The sequence below is a fragment of the Amyelois transitella genome, chromosome 10 (genome assembly GCF_032362555.1).
Source record: "Amyelois transitella isolate CPQ chromosome 10, ilAmyTran1.1, whole genome shotgun sequence".
Lineage (NCBI taxonomy): Eukaryota > Metazoa > Arthropoda > Insecta > Lepidoptera > Pyralidae > Amyelois > Amyelois transitella.
Window position 1 is genome coordinate 3,428,950 of NC_083513.1, and position 18,693 is coordinate 3,447,642.

At 33.9% G+C, this 18,693-nt stretch overlaps 5 protein-coding genes and 1 pseudogene across 5 annotated transcripts; 4 read left to right on the top strand and 2 right to left on the bottom strand.

Annotated features, from left to right (window-relative positions):
* The first annotated feature begins 47 nt into the window (after positions 1 to 47).
* LOC106137640 (acyl-CoA Delta-9 desaturase) lies at positions 48 to 3,934 on the top strand. Its single transcript, XM_060946313.1, has 6 exons — positions 48 to 346; positions 990 to 1,120; positions 1,412 to 1,617; positions 1,801 to 1,986; positions 2,349 to 2,544; positions 3,094 to 3,934. The coding sequence occupies exons 1-6, from the start codon at positions 103 to 105 to the stop codon at positions 3,295 to 3,297; spliced, it is 1,167 nt and encodes a 388-aa protein (XP_060802296.1). The 5' UTR covers positions 48 to 102; the 3' UTR covers positions 3,298 to 3,934.
* Positions 3,935 to 4,096: 162 nt separating this feature from the next.
* LOC106137603 (acyl-CoA Delta-9 desaturase-like) lies at positions 4,097 to 6,521 on the top strand. The gene is made up of 6 exons (XM_013338462.1): positions 4,097 to 4,328; positions 4,914 to 5,044; positions 5,143 to 5,348; positions 5,462 to 5,647; positions 5,877 to 6,072; positions 6,315 to 6,521. Exons 1-6 carry the CDS (start codon positions 4,097 to 4,099, stop codon positions 6,519 to 6,521), a joined length of 1,158 nt encoding a protein of 385 aa, XP_013193916.1.
* Positions 6,522 to 7,709: 1,188 nt separating this feature from the next.
* Positions 7,710 to 10,157, top strand: LOC106137604 ((11Z)-hexadec-11-enoyl-CoA conjugase-like). The gene is made up of 6 exons (XM_013338463.2): positions 7,710 to 7,962; positions 8,292 to 8,422; positions 8,583 to 8,788; positions 8,903 to 9,088; positions 9,609 to 9,804; positions 9,954 to 10,157. The coding sequence occupies exons 1-6, from the start codon at positions 7,710 to 7,712 to the stop codon at positions 10,155 to 10,157; spliced, it is 1,176 nt and encodes a 391-aa protein (XP_013193917.2).
* Positions 10,158 to 10,424: 267 nt separating this feature from the next.
* LOC106137605 (acyl-CoA Delta-9 desaturase-like) lies at positions 10,425 to 12,833 on the top strand. The gene is made up of 6 exons (XM_013338464.1): positions 10,425 to 10,680; positions 10,827 to 10,957; positions 11,128 to 11,333; positions 11,615 to 11,800; positions 12,098 to 12,293; positions 12,606 to 12,833. The coding sequence occupies exons 1-6, from the start codon at positions 10,425 to 10,427 to the stop codon at positions 12,831 to 12,833; spliced, it is 1,203 nt and encodes a 400-aa protein (XP_013193918.1).
* Positions 12,834 to 13,214: 381 nt separating this feature from the next.
* Positions 13,215 to 15,634, bottom strand: LOC132902168 (transmembrane protease serine 3-like; annotated as a pseudogene).
* Positions 15,635 to 15,982: 348 nt separating this feature from the next.
* LOC132902169 (trypsin-1-like) lies at positions 15,983 to 18,446 on the bottom strand. Its single transcript, XM_060946241.1, has 6 exons — positions 18,399 to 18,446; positions 17,967 to 18,030; positions 17,577 to 17,739; positions 16,936 to 17,141; positions 16,443 to 16,645; positions 15,983 to 16,180 (listed from the first exon to the last, which is right to left on the bottom strand). The coding sequence occupies exons 1-6, from the start codon at positions 18,444 to 18,446 to the stop codon at positions 15,983 to 15,985; spliced, it is 882 nt and encodes a 293-aa protein (XP_060802224.1).
* Between the last annotated feature and the right edge of the window lie 247 nt (positions 18,447 to 18,693).

An 18,693-nucleotide genomic window follows, 5' to 3' on the forward strand; every position in this document is an offset into this window, starting at 1 on the left:
ATGCATATTAATTCAAAATTTCCATTAATAAAGGTATTCAATTTTAATACAGACACACGTTCCAAATATTATTAGTTATAGCTTTCACGTGAATTAGTAATAATGACGGCAACAATCATAGAGCGTATAAAATCTGAAGAAAAAGCCGAAATTCATACTGAATTTGAAAAAACTGAAAAACCATTAGATGATGTGCTTCTAAAAACTGGTATAGGTACCGACTTCACCTACAAACATGAAATAGTTTGGATAAATGCGATCTTACTAATGACTCTAAATATTTTTGGTTTATGGGGTCTTCTGCGTCTAATAACGGGAAAAAATTATCTCAAAACTTTTTTATGGGGTAAGTTAATGTGTATTATAATTCAATATGATAAAAAGTCCTAAAACTAAAATTCTCAAAATAAATTGATAACGCTGATATTGTGTGTGCACAAGACAATTTCAAGATTTAGGGCGCTAGCGATTTCATGACTACATTTGAGCTAAAAGGCAAAATTATATACATTACTACCAGTATATACGAGTACGTAGATATAATCCCTATGATCCTTGCGAAAAATATACCGATCATTTCACGAGTGCCTTCTACTGGTTGAATTCAAAACACCAACATAAATTTCTAGGCAAATTCAGTTCATGAACCTGAATAATTTTTCATACAAATCCGAAATGAAAAATATTTTTGCCGTTTGTTACAAACGAGCGCTCAGCTACAGCTAAATTTTAAGAAACTTTAGAATTTAAATGTGGTGCGACTATAATTTCTTTTATCTTTTAAGTTCTGCTTAAACTTTGTTTTCTTTTATCCGTTAGACAGAATAAGAAGTGAGATATCGTCAATTGAATACCGCAGTCTCTATTGTGGTTACTTGAAAATTTCATCCTCACTTGATTCTTTTATATAGCATTTCCCAACACCAGATAGCAATTCAGATTTATTTTCAGAAGATAATCTGTTTGATGTAGTAATTGTGTGTTTTCAGGTTTTTTTGTAGCTTATTTTGGTACAGAAGGGGTAACGATTGGAGCTCATCGACTGTTTACTCATAAATCATTCAAAGCTAAGCCAATTCTTAGAGCTATTTTAATTTTAGGGCAAACTGTTGCTGGACAGGTGAGCGATAAACCAGATATTTTTTGTAATTACTCATATAATATTAACTTAATAAGCTGAATGCATGCAGAACAGATATATGTACATTTATATGAAAATTCCCAAAAGGAAAGTTATTACGAACCTAGCATATGCATTTTTGCTTGCTTTATCTACATACTTTCAAAAGAACTCTTTCCCGGAAGAGTAGGCAGAGTTTATCTGCACTTTTTTACTTTTCATGATATTTCTTTTACATTATCTATATCCATGAGATAACTACAGAAGATATTGAGGTTTAATTTGTTTTAGAATTCAGTATATACTTGGTGTCGAGACCACCGCCTGCACCACCGCTACACTGACACTGATGGAGACCCGCACAACTCTAAACGAGGTTTTTTCTTTTCTCACATGGGATGGTTAATTATGAAAAAACATCCATTAGTCATGAAGCTGGGAAAGAACATCGATATGAGTGACTTAAAAGCTGACAGGATGATTATGTTTCAAAGAAAGTAAATATTTATTTAAACTTTATTGGAAAAACAATGTTTACAAAATGGATTTAATGATTTAATTATCTGACTGTCAAGATATTATATATGTCAATTTCCTCATATTATTTTCAGTTTTTATATTCTGGCAGGAGTATGTACACCTGTATGTAAAATTTTACCGCAAAATGTTAATGTTTTCAGATACTTCTTTCCACTATACTTTATCTTCGCGTTCCTGATACCCGTTTGGATTCCAATAGCGTATTTCAATGAGACATGGCTGAACTCATTACTTAGTTGTTATTTCTTGCGCTACACCCTGAGTCTACATGGCACATGGCTTGTTAACAGCGCTGCGCATCTTTATGGGACTAGGCCTTATGATAAGTGAGTACCTATAGAATCTTTAGAACCTACTTACATAAAATTATATAAAGATATTAAGCACCAATAGGTTTATGTTAGTTTTTCTAAACATATAAACGTTTGCAATATCCGTTAGGGAAATTATGAATATCTGTTATATACATTTAAGACCTTGTTGTTCTCATATTATACAAATAATTTGGGTTTGATGGCTGGCTCATATTTTCGGATTACTGAACTATTATCATCAGGAAACGGATATCTCATGAATGATAGGGCATTCATGAGATAGTCCTGATTATATATTCTATATTCCTTGACCTACGCTGTTTATTGCACTTGACTAGAAATAAGTATGATCATAATTATTGTTATTATTTTAGGTATCTGCAGCCAGTAGAGTCATGGTTCGTGTCTTTTATAAGCCTTGGCGAGGGCTGGCACAACTACCACCACGCGTTCCCTTGGGACTACAAGGCTGCGGAACTAACCATGCACTTCAACCTGTCAGCCACTTTCATAAGATTTTTTGAAAAGATCGGTTGGGCGTACGACTTAAAAAGTGTTACACCAGATATGGTAAATTGACATAGTAACATTTTTTTTTTTTTGTTATTTTAGAAGTGCTAATAAATTGAGATTCTGTATTAAGGCGATGGGCTAGATACCTATTTTGCACCATGTAGGGGAGCGTGACCTTTCTCTTTGCGAGACTTTTGACTCCGTCTATCTCATGAAGTATAAGGGCGTGATTATATTTGTGTATGTTTTTGTTCTTTATTTCAATTTATGATGCTATAGCAACAATTGATAATTAGGTTATTACGATGAGTATGATTACCTAGATTATATCTTCCAAACCGTATTTTACTTTTATACTCTACTAGAGGCCGCCCGCGACTTCGTCCGCATGGAAACCCTATCAATCCCGCGGGAACTCTGGGATAAAAAGTAGCCTATGTGTTATTCTGGGTCTTCAGCTACCTACATACCAAATTTCATGGTAATCGGTTCAGTAGTTTTTGCGTGAAAGAGTAACAAACATCCATACAAACTTTCGCCTTTATAATAGTAGTAGGATAGGATTATTATTCTATAAAATTATTATGGCTTATTATTTTCTTCTAGGTAACAAATAGGATCTTAAGAACGGGAGATGGTACCCACTATGAACTTGGAGACGAAGAATCGAAGAAAGCGGTAACCGCTAATGGAATCTTACATCCATTAAATCCAAGTTACAATGTCATATATAAAGCACCCGAAATAAAACTTAAACCTGAAGGACTGCCATTGTTCCACGAGAAGGATGTTCTCAAACTAGAAAAATAATAAAATTGCAAGTGTGGTATATTTGTGAAGTAAGAAAATAGTTATAGCTAACTGCAGGTAGCCAATTTTTTTGCACCTGCAATTAGTATCTCAATAATTAGAAAATATTTTATTTTTCATAACATTAAATATTATTCTGTTTAAATAATTTTCTTTCACCACAACTTAATTGTGCTTACAATAAATTGTGCTTTGGTCGTATAAAGTTTTCTATATATTATCAAGAGTACAAAACGTTTCTCTAACTAGTCGCCATTTTACCATTTCAATTTGTTTTATGGCTACGTTTTATGTATTGAATCCTTTTTGTAGTAAATAAAAATAATGTTTATGATCTTGTTATTTACAATGTATATACGAATTTTCTTCACAAATTTTACTAGTTGAAAAATATAAAGATCTTACGTTGCTATCAACATAGTTTGAGTTCCTGTTTTATATACATACCCACTTTGCTTTGTTTCACATCGCAATTTTTATACATTTAAATGTCATTAAATAAAGCTGCTAATATATCTGGCAGGTTATCTGCTAAGCTTAGCTGAAATCTGGCTTATGAAACTACACTGTGTATATTTTAAGTCTCCCAAGCAGTGGTAAGCGTTTATAAAAAATATTAAACATATGAAAATAATTCACGGAAAAATACAATTTGTATAAAAAGGAAATTTTTTTATTTTTACTTCACGATACTACTGTCCCTAAACCTTACTTTGTAGTATTTATCAATAGGTTTTAATTATAATGATAACAGCCAAATATCATTAATTTTAGCTTAACAATTAGTAATTGATGAGTCATGACAGCAACATTAACAGAAGATTTTAAATCTGAAGGAATCACCGAAATTAATACCAAAAGTAAATTAACCCAAGGTGATTCTATAGAAGAAGTAATAGGAACCGATTATACCTATAAACATGAAATCATCTGGAAAAATGTAGTCGGGTTCATGGTGCTCCACTTATTTGGTTTATGGGGTTTAGTGCGACTCATAACAGGAAATATTTATCTTAAAACTTTTCTATGGGGTAAGTTTATTATACTTCAACAGCATTTAAATCGTGGTAAAGAAGGTTAAGATTTCGTAAATACCATTAACAAATTGGAATATGATTTGAGTGTCGGAATAAGGCCCAAATATATTGAGGCCAGATGTAAAGCGGGGCGACCTGATGGAAAAAATGTATTGGTATGGTTATAAATCAATGATTATAGTAATATCTTACCAGCTTTTATGTAATACTTATAAAAATCTTTTACAATTTTAAGCTTCGTTTTTAAATCAAAATTGCCAATCCATAAATACGAGTATATATATTTTTTTATTTATTCATATTTCACATAAGTCAGTTAATCACTATAAATATGAATTCTCTCGTCCACATTTTTATTCTAAGTTTGGATATTTGTGAACTTAACGTTGTTAAAGGAAATGCTGCAGTGCAGTTTGTTACCGCTTCTTCTGACGCTTTGGAAGCGGCAGTAAACTTAGTTTTAAGTAATTTATTTGATGTCAACCAAAATCGTGTGATGTTGAAGTGTACCATAATAATGAATAAAAGTTTTGAATTTAAAACGAATTGAAGCAAAACCTGATATCGGTCTGTTTTCAGCATGTTTTGTAGCTTACTTCGGATCAGAAGGAGTGACAATTGGAGCTCATCGGCTGTTCACTCACAAATCGTTCAAGGCCAAGCCTATTCTCAGATTTTGCCTAATTTTAATGCAAACAGTTGCAGGGCAGGTGAGATTGTCATTATTTTTTAAATACTTACTGCAGTAATTGCCGGTGTGTATTGATTGAATATATTATGTTTCATAAAAAAAGACGTTTTATTCTAGAATTCTGTATTCCATTGGTGTCGGGATCACCGCCTTCATCATCGCTACACTGACACTGACGGAGACCCTCACAACTCTAGACGAGGCTTTTTCTTCTCTCACATGGGATGGTTGATGACAAAAAAACATCCTCTTATTACGAAGCTGGGAAGTAAACTTGACTTTAGCGACTTACAAGCTGATTGGATGATAATTTATCAAAAAAAGTAAGTAGGTAATCAACTCCTATTATATCTGTTTTCTTGCCTCCTAGCAAAAGAGTTTTGCTTACCTTACTTTTGTGTACTTTAAAATATAAAAGTGGTTCTTTCTTTTTCAGGTACTTTCTTCAAATATACTTTTTCGTCGCATTTTTGATACCGGTTTGGGTTCCAGTATCGTATTTGAATGAGTCTTGGTTGAATTCTATTTTATGTTGTTATTTTTTTCGCTACATTGTGTCTCTACACTGCACGTGGCTTATCAATAGCGCTGGACATCTTTATGGAACTAGGCCGTATGATAAGTAAGTCAACCATCAGTGCAGTTTTTACAGATCCAAAATAATCTCAAAATGTACTGTAAATACGAGTATAAATACTATCCTAAGACCTGTGCATATAGATCAAAATATAACTTAACCGATTTTGGATTCAAGGAATCAACTAATAACATGTTCTGAAGCTTAATGCACGAAATAGGCCTTTAAAATAATGATCATTAGTATGACACCATATTGTTTTTTCTAATTTCAGGACTCTTCTGCCTGTTGAGTCTTGGTTCGTGTCACTGATCAGCCTTGGCGAGGGCTGGCACAACTACCACCACGTGTTCCCTTGGGACTACAAGGCTGCGGAACTGACAATGCAGTTCAACTTGTCAGCGACTTTCATCAGATTTTTTGAGAAGATCGGCTGGGCGTACGACTTGAAGAGTGTTTCGCCGGAAATGGTACTTACAACAAATCAAAGTAGATAGTTTCAATTTAGACTCTATCGGATCGTTTTTGTGCAATATTTTCATCGCCCAGAATATCATGGTTGAAAACCATAATTTACTCTTTTACAAGCTCGAGTATACTTAATAAAAAGCATCTGTTAGCGGCCTTGATACCTAATGACTAATACCCCACTGTCATAATTTTTCTTTTATCTATTAATTTACCATAAATTTATTTATTTATTTTCCAACAGGTAATAAATAGAATTATTAAGACCGGTGATGGTACCCACAAAGAATTTGGTGACGAAGAATCGAAGAAAGCTGTTAAAGCAACCGGAATTCTACATCCATTAAATCCAACATACAATGTCACATATAAGATACCCGAAGTTAAACATAAAACCGAAGGACTGCCACTGTACCATGAAAAGGATGTTATCAAACACGCCTCCTTATAAAATTGGATCACAGTACAAAGACAACATAATTAAATTTTTAATAAAAGCAAGTTTTTCAAAAAAACTAAAACTATACAGAGATGTTTGTTAAGCTCCTCTAAATATTAATTAATCCCCTAAACAATCAGCCAACGAAACGAAAAAATATTTTTTATTCTCTTCCCCACCGTCCTCATGTCTTTTTGAGATTTCACACACACGTCATGTCTATATAGCTGCGCGGTAAGCTGAGCCAGTAGTCGAATAATTAGCTGAATGGCTGAATGAAATGAGATTGAGATAGGTACCAAGTTGTTGGCCGATCGCCTAAACCAGGAATTCCACATTAATAATATTATTATTATTTTATTTGATAGTTAAGCCTTTATATCAAATACTTCTTTACTTCATTGTGTTTGATTGGTGACCTGACCATCGTCATCACCACCAAATCAAATTTAAAAGAAAATTATATTAAACGCATTCCTTTAATTTGTTGGCAGGATCTTCACTTATCTGGGTTGAAATTAATTTAGTAAGATGAGTTTAATGTAATACGAGCTGTCGCACGAGGTTTCACCCGAGTGTCAAGTATCCGTATAAGTCTCCGTATTCCTCACTTTTATTGTGTAAATTTTGTGTCTGACGTGAAATACGAACAAACATAAACACTTTTACATTTATAATTAATTACCGACCCATTCTGGCTTCACACGGGTATCATATATACATATAAACCTTTCTCTTTAATCACTCTCCTCGTATCTATTAAAAAACCTGCATCAAAGTCCATTGTGTAATTTTTAAGATCTGTATACATGCATACTTTGCTTAATACTATGTAGTGAGAGTGATATTAGTATGTAGAAAATATGATGAAAAGTAACGTAACGTTAACTTTGCTACGTAGCATTATACCTACATTTATTTATTGCCTCATATATTCAATTTGTCGTAAACTACAAACACTTATATTTATAGCTTTGTTAGTTTAAGTAAAGTTTGAATTGCTTTCTCAAACAAATTTTTATAAGCAAAAAGTGTTAATAGTTTGCAATTGTATTAATACCATACCATACTGTCACCACAATAAGTTTCATTTTGAAACTAGGTGTCGAACCAAATGCAAGAAATTCAAAACTAACTATAACACTGCTGAACCACTTACTGCCTCCTTACAATCTTTCGGCGCAAGTTTTGCACAAAACAATGTCATCAGCAATCGCTGATCCAATAAAATCCGAAGTAATATCAGAAATTCATACCAAAAATGAAACTGATAAATTTCATAAATCACGAGATGATTTTCCAGTTATTAAATTCGATATAGCAACCGACTACACATATAAACATGATATTATCTGGACATATGCAATAGGATTTTTAATTCTACATGTTTTTGGTTTATGGGGATTTATGCTTCTTATAACAGGGAAAGTATATTTTAAAAGTTTTCTATGGGGTAAGTGTATAATTAAATTATTACACAGTATTTGATCACCAATCGACAACATTTGCAAAATTGATGGAAACGCTATTTAATTAAACTGAGAATATTTGGATATTTTATCGTAGGTACCTGACATAAGATTTGCTTGTATTTTTTAACTAAGTTATGCAAAAGTGCACGTTCAAATTACCATAATATACAACTCATCTTTTTTAAAATATTTTAAAGCTACTCATCCATTACAATAAATGGATATTTTTTCATGAGCAAAGAAAAGTTTATTATAATTTTCTACTTTTTTAAACAATATGTCGTCTCACTTTCTAACCAAATGTTTTCAGCGCTTTTTGTGGCCTATTTCGGGTCAGAAGGAGTGACGATCGGAGCACATCGACTGTTTTCCCACAAATCATTCAAGGCTAAGCCCATCCTTAAAGGTTGCTTGATTTTAATGCAGACTATTGCTGGACAAGTGAGATCAGTTCAAATCCGTAAACTTTAACGTTACACCCGTGTCTCTTTTTTCATCTGAATCTGAAATTTTTCATTTATGTCAGTGGCCATTAGGATAAATTCCGGAAATGTGGAATAGGCACACTTCAATTCTTAATAGAACTTTGCCTTCATTATAGAAATCAGTAATTACTTGGTGTCGGGACCACCGACTTCACCATCGCTACACTGACACTGACGGAGATCCTCACAACTCTAAAAGAGGTTTCTTTTTCTGTCACTTGGGATGGTTGATGACTAAAAAACATCTATATGTTACAACACTAGAGAGAAAACTTGACATGACCGATTTACAAGCTGACTGGATGATAATGTTTCAAAAAAAGTAAGTAAGACATAACCTTACTTAATTGCTATCAATATTTCGTTGAACGAAACCGTTCGTATTTTTTTGTCCACCTGTCCTACATTATACAACAAATTCGTTTTTTTTTCACAGATACTTCTTACAACTTTACTTTTTTATCGCATTTCTTATACCCGTTTGGGTTCCGGTGGTTTATTTTAACGAGTCGTGGCTAAACTCGATTCTTTGCTGTTATTTCTTTCGATATATGGTTTCACTAAATGGCACATTGCTTGCTAACAGCGCGGCTCATCTTTATGGAACCAGACCGTATGATAAGTAAGTTAACTTTGTGAATATGCACTATATATACATCTTTACGACCTCATTAATGAACAATTACCTATTATTAAATATTTAAATATTAGTACTATATTTTCGAACATAAATTTCAAACCGAAGTGCCGTGTGTTGCCCAGCACCAAAAAAAAAGAATAGGTCCGCTCCATCTCGTTCCCATGGATGTCGTAAAAGGCAACTAAGGGATAAGCTTATAAACTTGGGATTCGTCTTTTAGGTGATGGGCTAGCAACCTGTCACTAATTGAATGTCAGTTCTATCATTAAGCTTAACAGCTGAACGTGGCTTATCAGTATTTTCAAGACTGTTGGCAGAGCCAACTACCCCGCGAGGGATATAAACGTGATTATATACATGTATGTAAATTTCAAACAGAAAATCTTCTTCTGTATCATAACATCATGACTGATGGACGAGCTATTTGATTATTCTTCTACTTTAATTGATAAAAATGTTTAGAACTTATTTTGAGTACGGACACAATATTCTTTTTATGTAGGAATCTGCAGCCAGTAGAGTCATGGTTCGTGTCTTTTATAAGCCTTGGCGAGGGCTGGCACAACTACCACCACGCGTTCCCTTGGGACTACAAGGCTGCGGAACTAACCATGCACTTCAACCTGTCAGCCACCTTCATAAGATTTTTTGAAAAGATCGGTTGGGCATACGACTTGAAAAGTGTTTCACCAGATATGGTAAATTGCTTTTTATGATAGAAATGTCTCAAATTTCGACCAGATTTCGGCTTCTGTACAATAACACCGAACCGAGATGATCAACAGAAAGATTTTCATAAACTTCTTTAAATACTTTTGTGTTGAATACGATTATTATTTGCCACTAGGTTATAAATAGAATCATTAAAACTGGTGATGGTACCCACTACGAACTTGGTGACGAAGATTCGAAGAAAGCTGTTACGGCAAATGGAATCTTACATCCATTAAATCCAAGTTACAACGTCACATACAAGGCTCCCGATATAACGCTCAAAGCAGAAGGATTGCCACTCTACCACGAGAAGGATATTCTCAATCAACACAATTAATAAAATAATCAATCAATATTCAAATTTTTTTATTCACCATATTAAATTATTAGGCAATTTGTTACAACGAAACTAATGAATACCAATATTTTTAATTGTTCTTTAACAGAAAATAATTAACATACAATAGCAACTACTCTCAAAGTTCAAGTTCTAATCGAGTTAAACTTATTATTGACAAACAATGCTCCGAAATTCATTAATACTATTTAAACCCACTGTCATTTTAATTGAAATCAGTTTAAACTTGTCAGTTCAATAGCAATAATGACGGCAACAATCACAGATCGTTTAAAATCAGAAAAAATATCTGACACTCCTAGTAACAAAAAAGAAGTTAATTCATCGAAATGTTTAGGAGATGATTTGCCAGTTGTTAAAAGATGCATAGGAACAGATTTTACATACAAACACGAGGTGGTCTGGAGAAATGCCATTGGATTTTTAATTCTCCATTTACTTGGTATATGGGGTTTCTTTTTGTGTTTAACAGGACAAATTTATCTTAAAACTTTTATATGGAGTAAGTTTCTATTTCTATTATTGTACATACGTACTTGTAATTCTATCAATAACGGGATGTCCAAATCAAAAAAATTTACTTTTATTTCTGAATGTTTTTATGCGTTAACTATGTTTCTTTTAACGTTATATTTTTTTTACTTTTAGTGGTTTGTGTTGCATATATCGGTGTAGAAGGAGTTACGATAGGTGCTCATCGACTATTTACCCATAAATCATTCAAAGCTACACCTTTTCTCAGAGCATGTTTGATTTTAATGCAAACTATTGCTGGACAGGTGAGTACTATTTAATAACTCTTTTTCAATATACCTTTCACATTTCATTTTGAGTATTTAGAATTTAATGTTTTAAGTATATAGCTTGTACTAAATATATAATAGAGATAATAGATTGACCCCTACTGATTATAAAAAGCATTTGTTATACCTTTGCTTCAAACCTGTAGAATTCAATGTTCATTTGGTGCCGTGACCACCGTCTCCACCATCGCTACACCGACACTGATGGCGATCCTCACAATTCTAAACGAGGCTTCTTCTTCTGCCACATCGGCTGGCTGATGTCGAAGAAACATCCTTATGTCATGGAATTGGGAAGGAAAATCGACATGAGCGACCTACAAGCGGATTGGATGGTAATGTTACAAAAAAAGTAAGTAACTACGTTTTCAACCACGTTTTTTTTTAAGTAAGATTAAGAACTCTAAATCGACAAATTTGTATAAAATGAGTTATGATTGTGGATAAAGCAAAAGAATTATGCAGAAATCGTGGCAAGTGAAAAGATGTAGTCTCTGCAAGCCTGCCCTAAGATGTGTGATTTTGTATAAGTATATATCAAAACAAAAAAAGCAATGCGATATCTCAAATTCACCGTAACTTTTCTATTCTTTTTAGACAATGTCATTCTCAACAATAGCCATACTTTTTCAGGTACTACTACCAACTGTACTTTTTGCTGGCATTTCTGATACCTGTGTGGGTACCAGTGCACTTTTTCAATGAGCCATGGCTTAATTCAATTCTTTGCTGTTACTTCTTCCGATACGTTGCTACACTAAACGGCACTTGGTTGGTCAATAGCGCAGCGCATCTTTATGGCACCAGGCCTTACGATAAGTAAGTACAATTGTGAATAGGCCATTTTTTCGTAATATGTAAGCTTCATTTATTGGTGTAAACCTGCTGAAAAGTATTACAATAAAATACTGGAAGAAGAAAGCCCTAATGGATGCAAAAGTAAAAATTTTCTGTTTCGTGATAAACTCGACGAACAAAATGATACAAAATTTTAGAACGATTCTAAATCAGAATCTGCACTATGATATGCGGGACATTTATCGTTTCTTTAAATCGTATTATTAATAAATGACGACTTAAAGAAACATAAAACTTAGGCAGTTAATTTTGTTTCAGGAATCTTCAGCCAGTAGAGTCTTGGTTCGTGTCTTTCATTAGCCTTGGCGAGGGCTGGCACAACTACCACCACGCGTTCCCTTGGGACTACAAGGCTGCGGAACTGACCATGCACTTCAATCAATCAGCTACTTTTATTAGATTTTTTGAGAAAATCGGTTTGGCGTATGACTTGAAGACTGCTTCTACTGAAATGGTATTAAACTTACATGTTTTCTTTGTCTATTTACAAATCATTGCTTTCGTCTAACACAGTAACATAAATCTTCAGCGCTATCTTAAAATCAGTATTCTTAAAAGGTCAGAGTCTGAAACTTCAATAAGTTTCCTCCTTTACTTAAAAATAAAACTTCGTTCTAATAATATCAGCATCATGTCAACAGTTAATTTTTTAAATCGAAACTAAATTAATTTTAGAGTAATAATAATTATATTATATTATATTATAAATTAATATTGTGCTAAATTATAAAGTTGTTGTAAAATATCTTTTTCGTTTTCAATTAAGGTTGAAAATAGAATCAAGAGAACTGGTGACGGGACTCACTACGACCTTGGAGACGAAGAGTCGAAGAAATCTGTTCATGCATATGGCATATTACATCCACTGAACCCAAGTTATAACGTGACATATGAGGATCCAGAAGTGACCCTGAAACTCGAAGGTCTTCCATTATACCATGAAAAGGATGTGTTGAGCGAAAACTTACATTTAAGAAATATTGGAGCACATTGATTTCAATTCTCAGTTTTTGTAATCCTTGAAAACAAGTGATATTATCACCTTGAAGAATGATATTTTTAGGTCTTTTTTCGTTTGAGTTAAGCTCCAAAGTGTATATTATATTCAAATACTAAATTTTTGATATAGATAGACAGCCTAGCATTTATAACAATAAGTTTAGGTATAAGTTATTTGTGTAAATATTAAAATATAGAAATAAAGTATTTTTTTTTATTCCAAATAGCACTTTATTTAACGTCTATCAGGCGTAATATATCGTCATAATAATAAATACGTTTTCATATTCAAAATTGTGAACCCTTATAATTAGAACATACTCTTAAATAACAATTATTTCAATTGCTTGTTTAAACATTTTTTCTTTACATATTATCAAAAACAATTGCAATCGGAACGTATTCTATCGTAAATCCATGGAAGATAGTCAGTGACTTTAGTGTACAGTAATGGAGTGTGTAAAGTAGTGGAGTTTGTTTCGTACGAGGCACATGACGGAGATGATGATACCACTCCTATCAAGCGAAATGGAAGGTTGATAGACCGCCGCCATAATATAGGAGCTCCTTGGTCCAGCTGTTAAAAGAGCATGAATAAGGAAGAAGTTTTAAGGTACTTGCGCGAGTCTTTTACATCTACGATATAACCATGGTATAACTCTTAAATTAGTGACGTTAAAAGGATCACATCTTATTTTGAAAAGTTTAAAATATTAGCTAAATTTGATAGGAGTCTAAGTTTACATAAGATTTTTAAGGAGCAGCTGATTCTTATGGTCCTAGTTTCTACCATAATATGCTTACATGAAACAACTTACTTGAAAATTTTATCTACAAGGATAAGTTATTTTCTTACCTCACATATTGAATTCAGTGAAGCCATTGGATCAAAACAGCCTTTATCAGAAGTTAGTAAGTCGCTGTCTGAATTGCCAATACATGATTTTGCAGGAAATATGGGAGAGATAGCTAGACGAGGGAAGCAGGATGAGGAAATAGAGTTCAAACGCCAACTTGATGTCCAGGCTATACGGCCGTTGTCTCGGAAACCTGGAAAAATGGTATTATACTTGTAAAATGATAACAATGATCCATAGAAATTAAAATACTCTCTTATTTAAATTTCTATGCATTGATAATATCAAGTAACTCTCCGCAATGTCTTCTTTCTTCTGTTGCGAGTCCGATGCGCGGCGAATTTTAAGAACACTCCGAAATATATGGCTACTTTAATCATATAAATGACTTCTTACATACATATATAAAATCACGTCTATATCCTTTGCGGGAACAGAGATAACAGTCTTAAAAAGACTGATGTTCAGCTGTTTGGCTTAATGATAGCATTGAGATAAAGGATAGAAATAAATGACTTCTTATTCCATTAATCTACATGATTTAAACTATTAGAAAAAAAGAGTTAACGTCTTAGTAAGTTTGTAAATGTCCAAATATTATTTTTTTTTAATAAATTGAGCATTTAAAAAATCTTATACGAGTATACTGTTTGCTTAATTACCAGTGTGCGGCAGGCAGACAGGAGAAATATAATCACTGAAGCGACCGGGAAACGTAATTTTATTAATGCCAAGTTGCCAACCAAACTGCTGGGTGAATATCCTGGGTTTGTAGACACTGATGTCACACTCACGTTCAGGGTGTGGTCATCTCCACATCGGTTATAGGAACCAAGAGTGACACTCATTTTTTTACAAGGTAAACTGAAAGACAAAAAAAAATATAAATTATGCTGTGGTATGTGTGTATTATGCTGCTGTGTGTTATTGTATTTAGATATTTTCATTGAAATTCTTGCATTAAATAAGTATTATAATCCCTCTGATGAACAATAACCTCCTCCTCTTATTTTTTATGTGTTATTTCAAATCCTTTCATGTAATGCCCTCAAATATTAATAGGTCAATTTATAAATTAAGAGATGAAAGCCCTTTCAGTTTTTGTAATTTTTAGAGCAAAAGAAAGAAGAAAATTACCCAAACAGCGCAGACGCAACGGTCAAAACATGGTGGTCTGTTATCAATGTTCCACCAACGAGTTCCGAACCAGTGTTCACAACAGCAAGCCAAGGAAATTGATAAGGATACAATTTATTTCGTACCAAGCCACATCCTACAATATTTTAAAAAATGTTGGGTTCAAAAAGCAAGCATAGCGGTTCTTCTAAGTACAGCTATCTAGTTTTCAGTTTTAAGTGCGCAGAAGGGTTAAATGCTAATAAACAAAATCGAATTGCTCTCTGGAAGTTCATAAAAAACTCACTTTCACTTTTATGACAGTAATAGTAGTATTCTGGAACATTCAAATGTTAAAAATAAGATCGAAACATTAAATATTGTAAAAGATGCAACGACACCAAAAGATCAGACATAGGTACTTACGGCAGAAACACATTTTCTTTAATCCGATTCCAAATGCATGTCCAAGTCCAGCTTGTCCGTTGACAAGGCACTAAAAATGTTACACAGGTTAAGGTATTAGTATTGCTTTTGCTTGAGTATTCCTTGTACTTAGCATGTGTGAGCATTAATTTATAAGATGGAACATTTCAAAATAAATATTTTATAAGATTTATAAGCAAATTTAGAATTTTGGTTTACCATTCGTCACCTCTTGAAATTGTCGGTATTTTCTAAATTTAATATTTATAAACTTACCAATAAGCTTCCTATAAATACAATTGGAATAAACATTCTCCACCTCCAAGAGAACAATAAATTTGTAAAAATTTTCATTGGTATCAGGCTTGGTGTGAATGCGGGTAAGAGATTTCGCCATTTTGATATGTCCAAGGTCTTCTGATGTACGGTAAAATATTTGCAAGTGTGATGTTTTTGTAATTGAAGCTACCATTTTAATTTCCGAACTCTTCCATTCTGATATTCCATTTAACATATTTATCTATTCTATATATCTACAATAGATAATGAAATGATATAAGTATAATTTCAATACTAATTTATTAAAAAAAATTGGGGATAAAATAATAAAAAACGCTAACAAATAACTTAAAAATACCATGAATATAAATAATTACCTAAATCACAAAAAAATTGATACATTCAGCATGAAACGTTTTTCTTAAACTATTTAACAAGCTATACGAAACGAAATCTGAAACGTTTCTTAGTAATGAGAATTAGTGGAATTGATGCAGAAGCCACCGGGGCAGCCGTTGTCCAGGATCCAATCCAAATACTTGGTGACCCGGGTGTAGACTCCTGGATATCCCGGTCTGCCACAGCCGATGCCCCAAGAAACCACCCCTAGCAGCTCGTATCGATTTCCACCATTATCGGCACATAAGGGTCCACCGCTGTCACCCTGAAAATTTTAAAGTTTGTAAAAATCATTCATCAAACCTTACGACATGGCTAAAAGAAACTTGATTTATTACACGTATTGTATTTGATGAATAGCCTTTGGGTTTCAGAGTATCGCTCTTTCTAAAACTAACAAGTAGGTTAGGTAACTTTATCAAATCACCAATATTAGATAGTGGACACCGACCGCTAAACAATCGCTAATATAGAAATTGCGAATATGCTCAAATGATGATGATAATAAAACGGATTTTATTACCTACCTGACACGTATCCTTTCCTCCTTTTGACAGACCCGCACACAGCATATTATCACTTATCATATGGGAGTCGTACTGTGAGCTCCTGCACTCTTCGTTGCTAAGGATCGGAAGCTCCACTTCCAGCAGCACACATGACTGGTTCTTGGACTCTGTGACTGACCCCCAGCCAGTAGCTATGGCTTTCACTCCAACGTAAGTTTCGTCTGCAAAAATTATGAAATACCTCTTAATGAAAAAGTTTTATTTAGTTTGGTGTTTTGTTATTTGCCTAAATAAATAGGAACTTTTAAAGGTGATGACCAGACGGAAGGTACCATAATCGAATCGGAGAGATTCTAGGAAAACGATAATGAGAATGAAGCAAAAGAAGAATGTTAGAATAAAACCTTGATCTCGTGGAACCTATTTCCACGAGATCTAGGTTTGTGTGTTTTTAACTTTTGTTGTTCGTGTTTGCAGGAAGAGCAAAAAACTATTAAAATACTTTCCTTACCATCATTCAATGGGAGGCAGATAGGTTTGATGACATCGCTGGTGACGACTGGCAGATTTAGCCTCAACAGTGCAATGTCGTCTCTGAATGTAGCGAATGTGAAGTTGTGGGCGATCGCCTTGGTGACGTATCTAGTTTCTGGACGACGAGTAGCGTTGCAACGGTTGTGCTCCCCCAGGGTCACCCGTATCATAAACCACATGAATCTGTAAAACAATAGGATATGTTTGATAATCATATAAGTTTAGTCGTACAAATTACAGGTTTTCGGACATTTTTAAGCTTCGAAATTTATGAAGGCCAAACTTATTTTTGAATTGTGGTTAGGTATTAATTATTTTTAATCTCAGTTGACACAGTGTAGCCAACTCAAACGCCAGGATGATTTAATAAAAAGTTTAATATTTTATTGGCCGACTTCATAACGTTGAACTGGGGCATATTTTTCTAATAGCCGTCCCTACTCAATTCGATTTTTCAGCCTTGAATCATCTGACTTACGGAAGGCACAGATTTAAGCCCTGGCCATCACCTAGTGGTCATGATATTTATGTGGTTAAGATGAAGTCTTACACCAGGATGTACAGTATTAGTTGAATTGTCACCTAACGATAAGGTAGAAATTAATGAAGACAACTTGCCCCTTCACACAATGTGCCGCAGTCAGCACATATCTATCGTTGATAAGCATTCCCGCACAGTAGAATTTGGTGAAGTACGACAGCCGTGCTACCCACGGGAATTCATTCACTCCTGTTTCCGTTCCGTCTACGATCCGGGGAGGCTCATTCCGTTCACCACAACCTGTATACGAGTTAATAGTTACTTCCAACTCAAAATACTGGTAAGATTCAAGATTTTAAGAAAAAAGGATCGGATCTCGGCGAACTCAACAAAAGATCTCTGATTAATTAGATTTTTCCATAAAAATGTTCTATTCGTTTATCCACTGGTATTACGTGACGGATGCGCACAGGCATCGTAAACGGTCTAAAATTAAAAAAAAAATCGTGTAAATAATAAATACTTACGACAATTGCATGCGCTGTTTTTATCCGATGCACCATTCTTCTCAGTTGAACCTTCTGCGTAGACCTATAAGCATGTCATAATATATAGGTACTATGCCGCAACTGAACACAAGGAACGGAATATTGGGCGTCACGTCAAAGGTCTTTAATACATCATTTTCACAAAATAATGTTTTATTTTTAAATCAATACTTGCCTTTTTCACAATATCAATTTGCAATTTTACATCCTTTGATATCATCCTTTGACATACTTCGTTAACTTGATCTAAAAAATGTAGCTTTCTCACGCGTGAAAAGTACCGTAAGTCCATCTCCGCACTCCATACTATATGTACCTATACTAAATTTCATGAAGATCGGTTCATGGGATCTGACGGAAAGACGGACAAACAAACACACCAACACACTTTCATAATTATAATTAACTCACCAAAACAAAATACGCACACGCAACGACCAGCACCAGAATTTTGCACATTGTTCACCTTACACCCAGTTCCCTTCGCCAACACTCCGCACGACTGGGATCCAATGCCGCTAGGGTTACGAGGACATTGCACCCGCTTTACTATGCAACCAGTCCTAGGCTATAGCTAGACACCTATAGGTATCTCTAATCTCCATATTGCTTACTTGAGTGGAAAAAATTGTATTACGTAATTTACAGGGATATTCTTTGTTCCATTCACAAAACAAATGAAGATTTTTTTTTGCTGTTTGGTAAG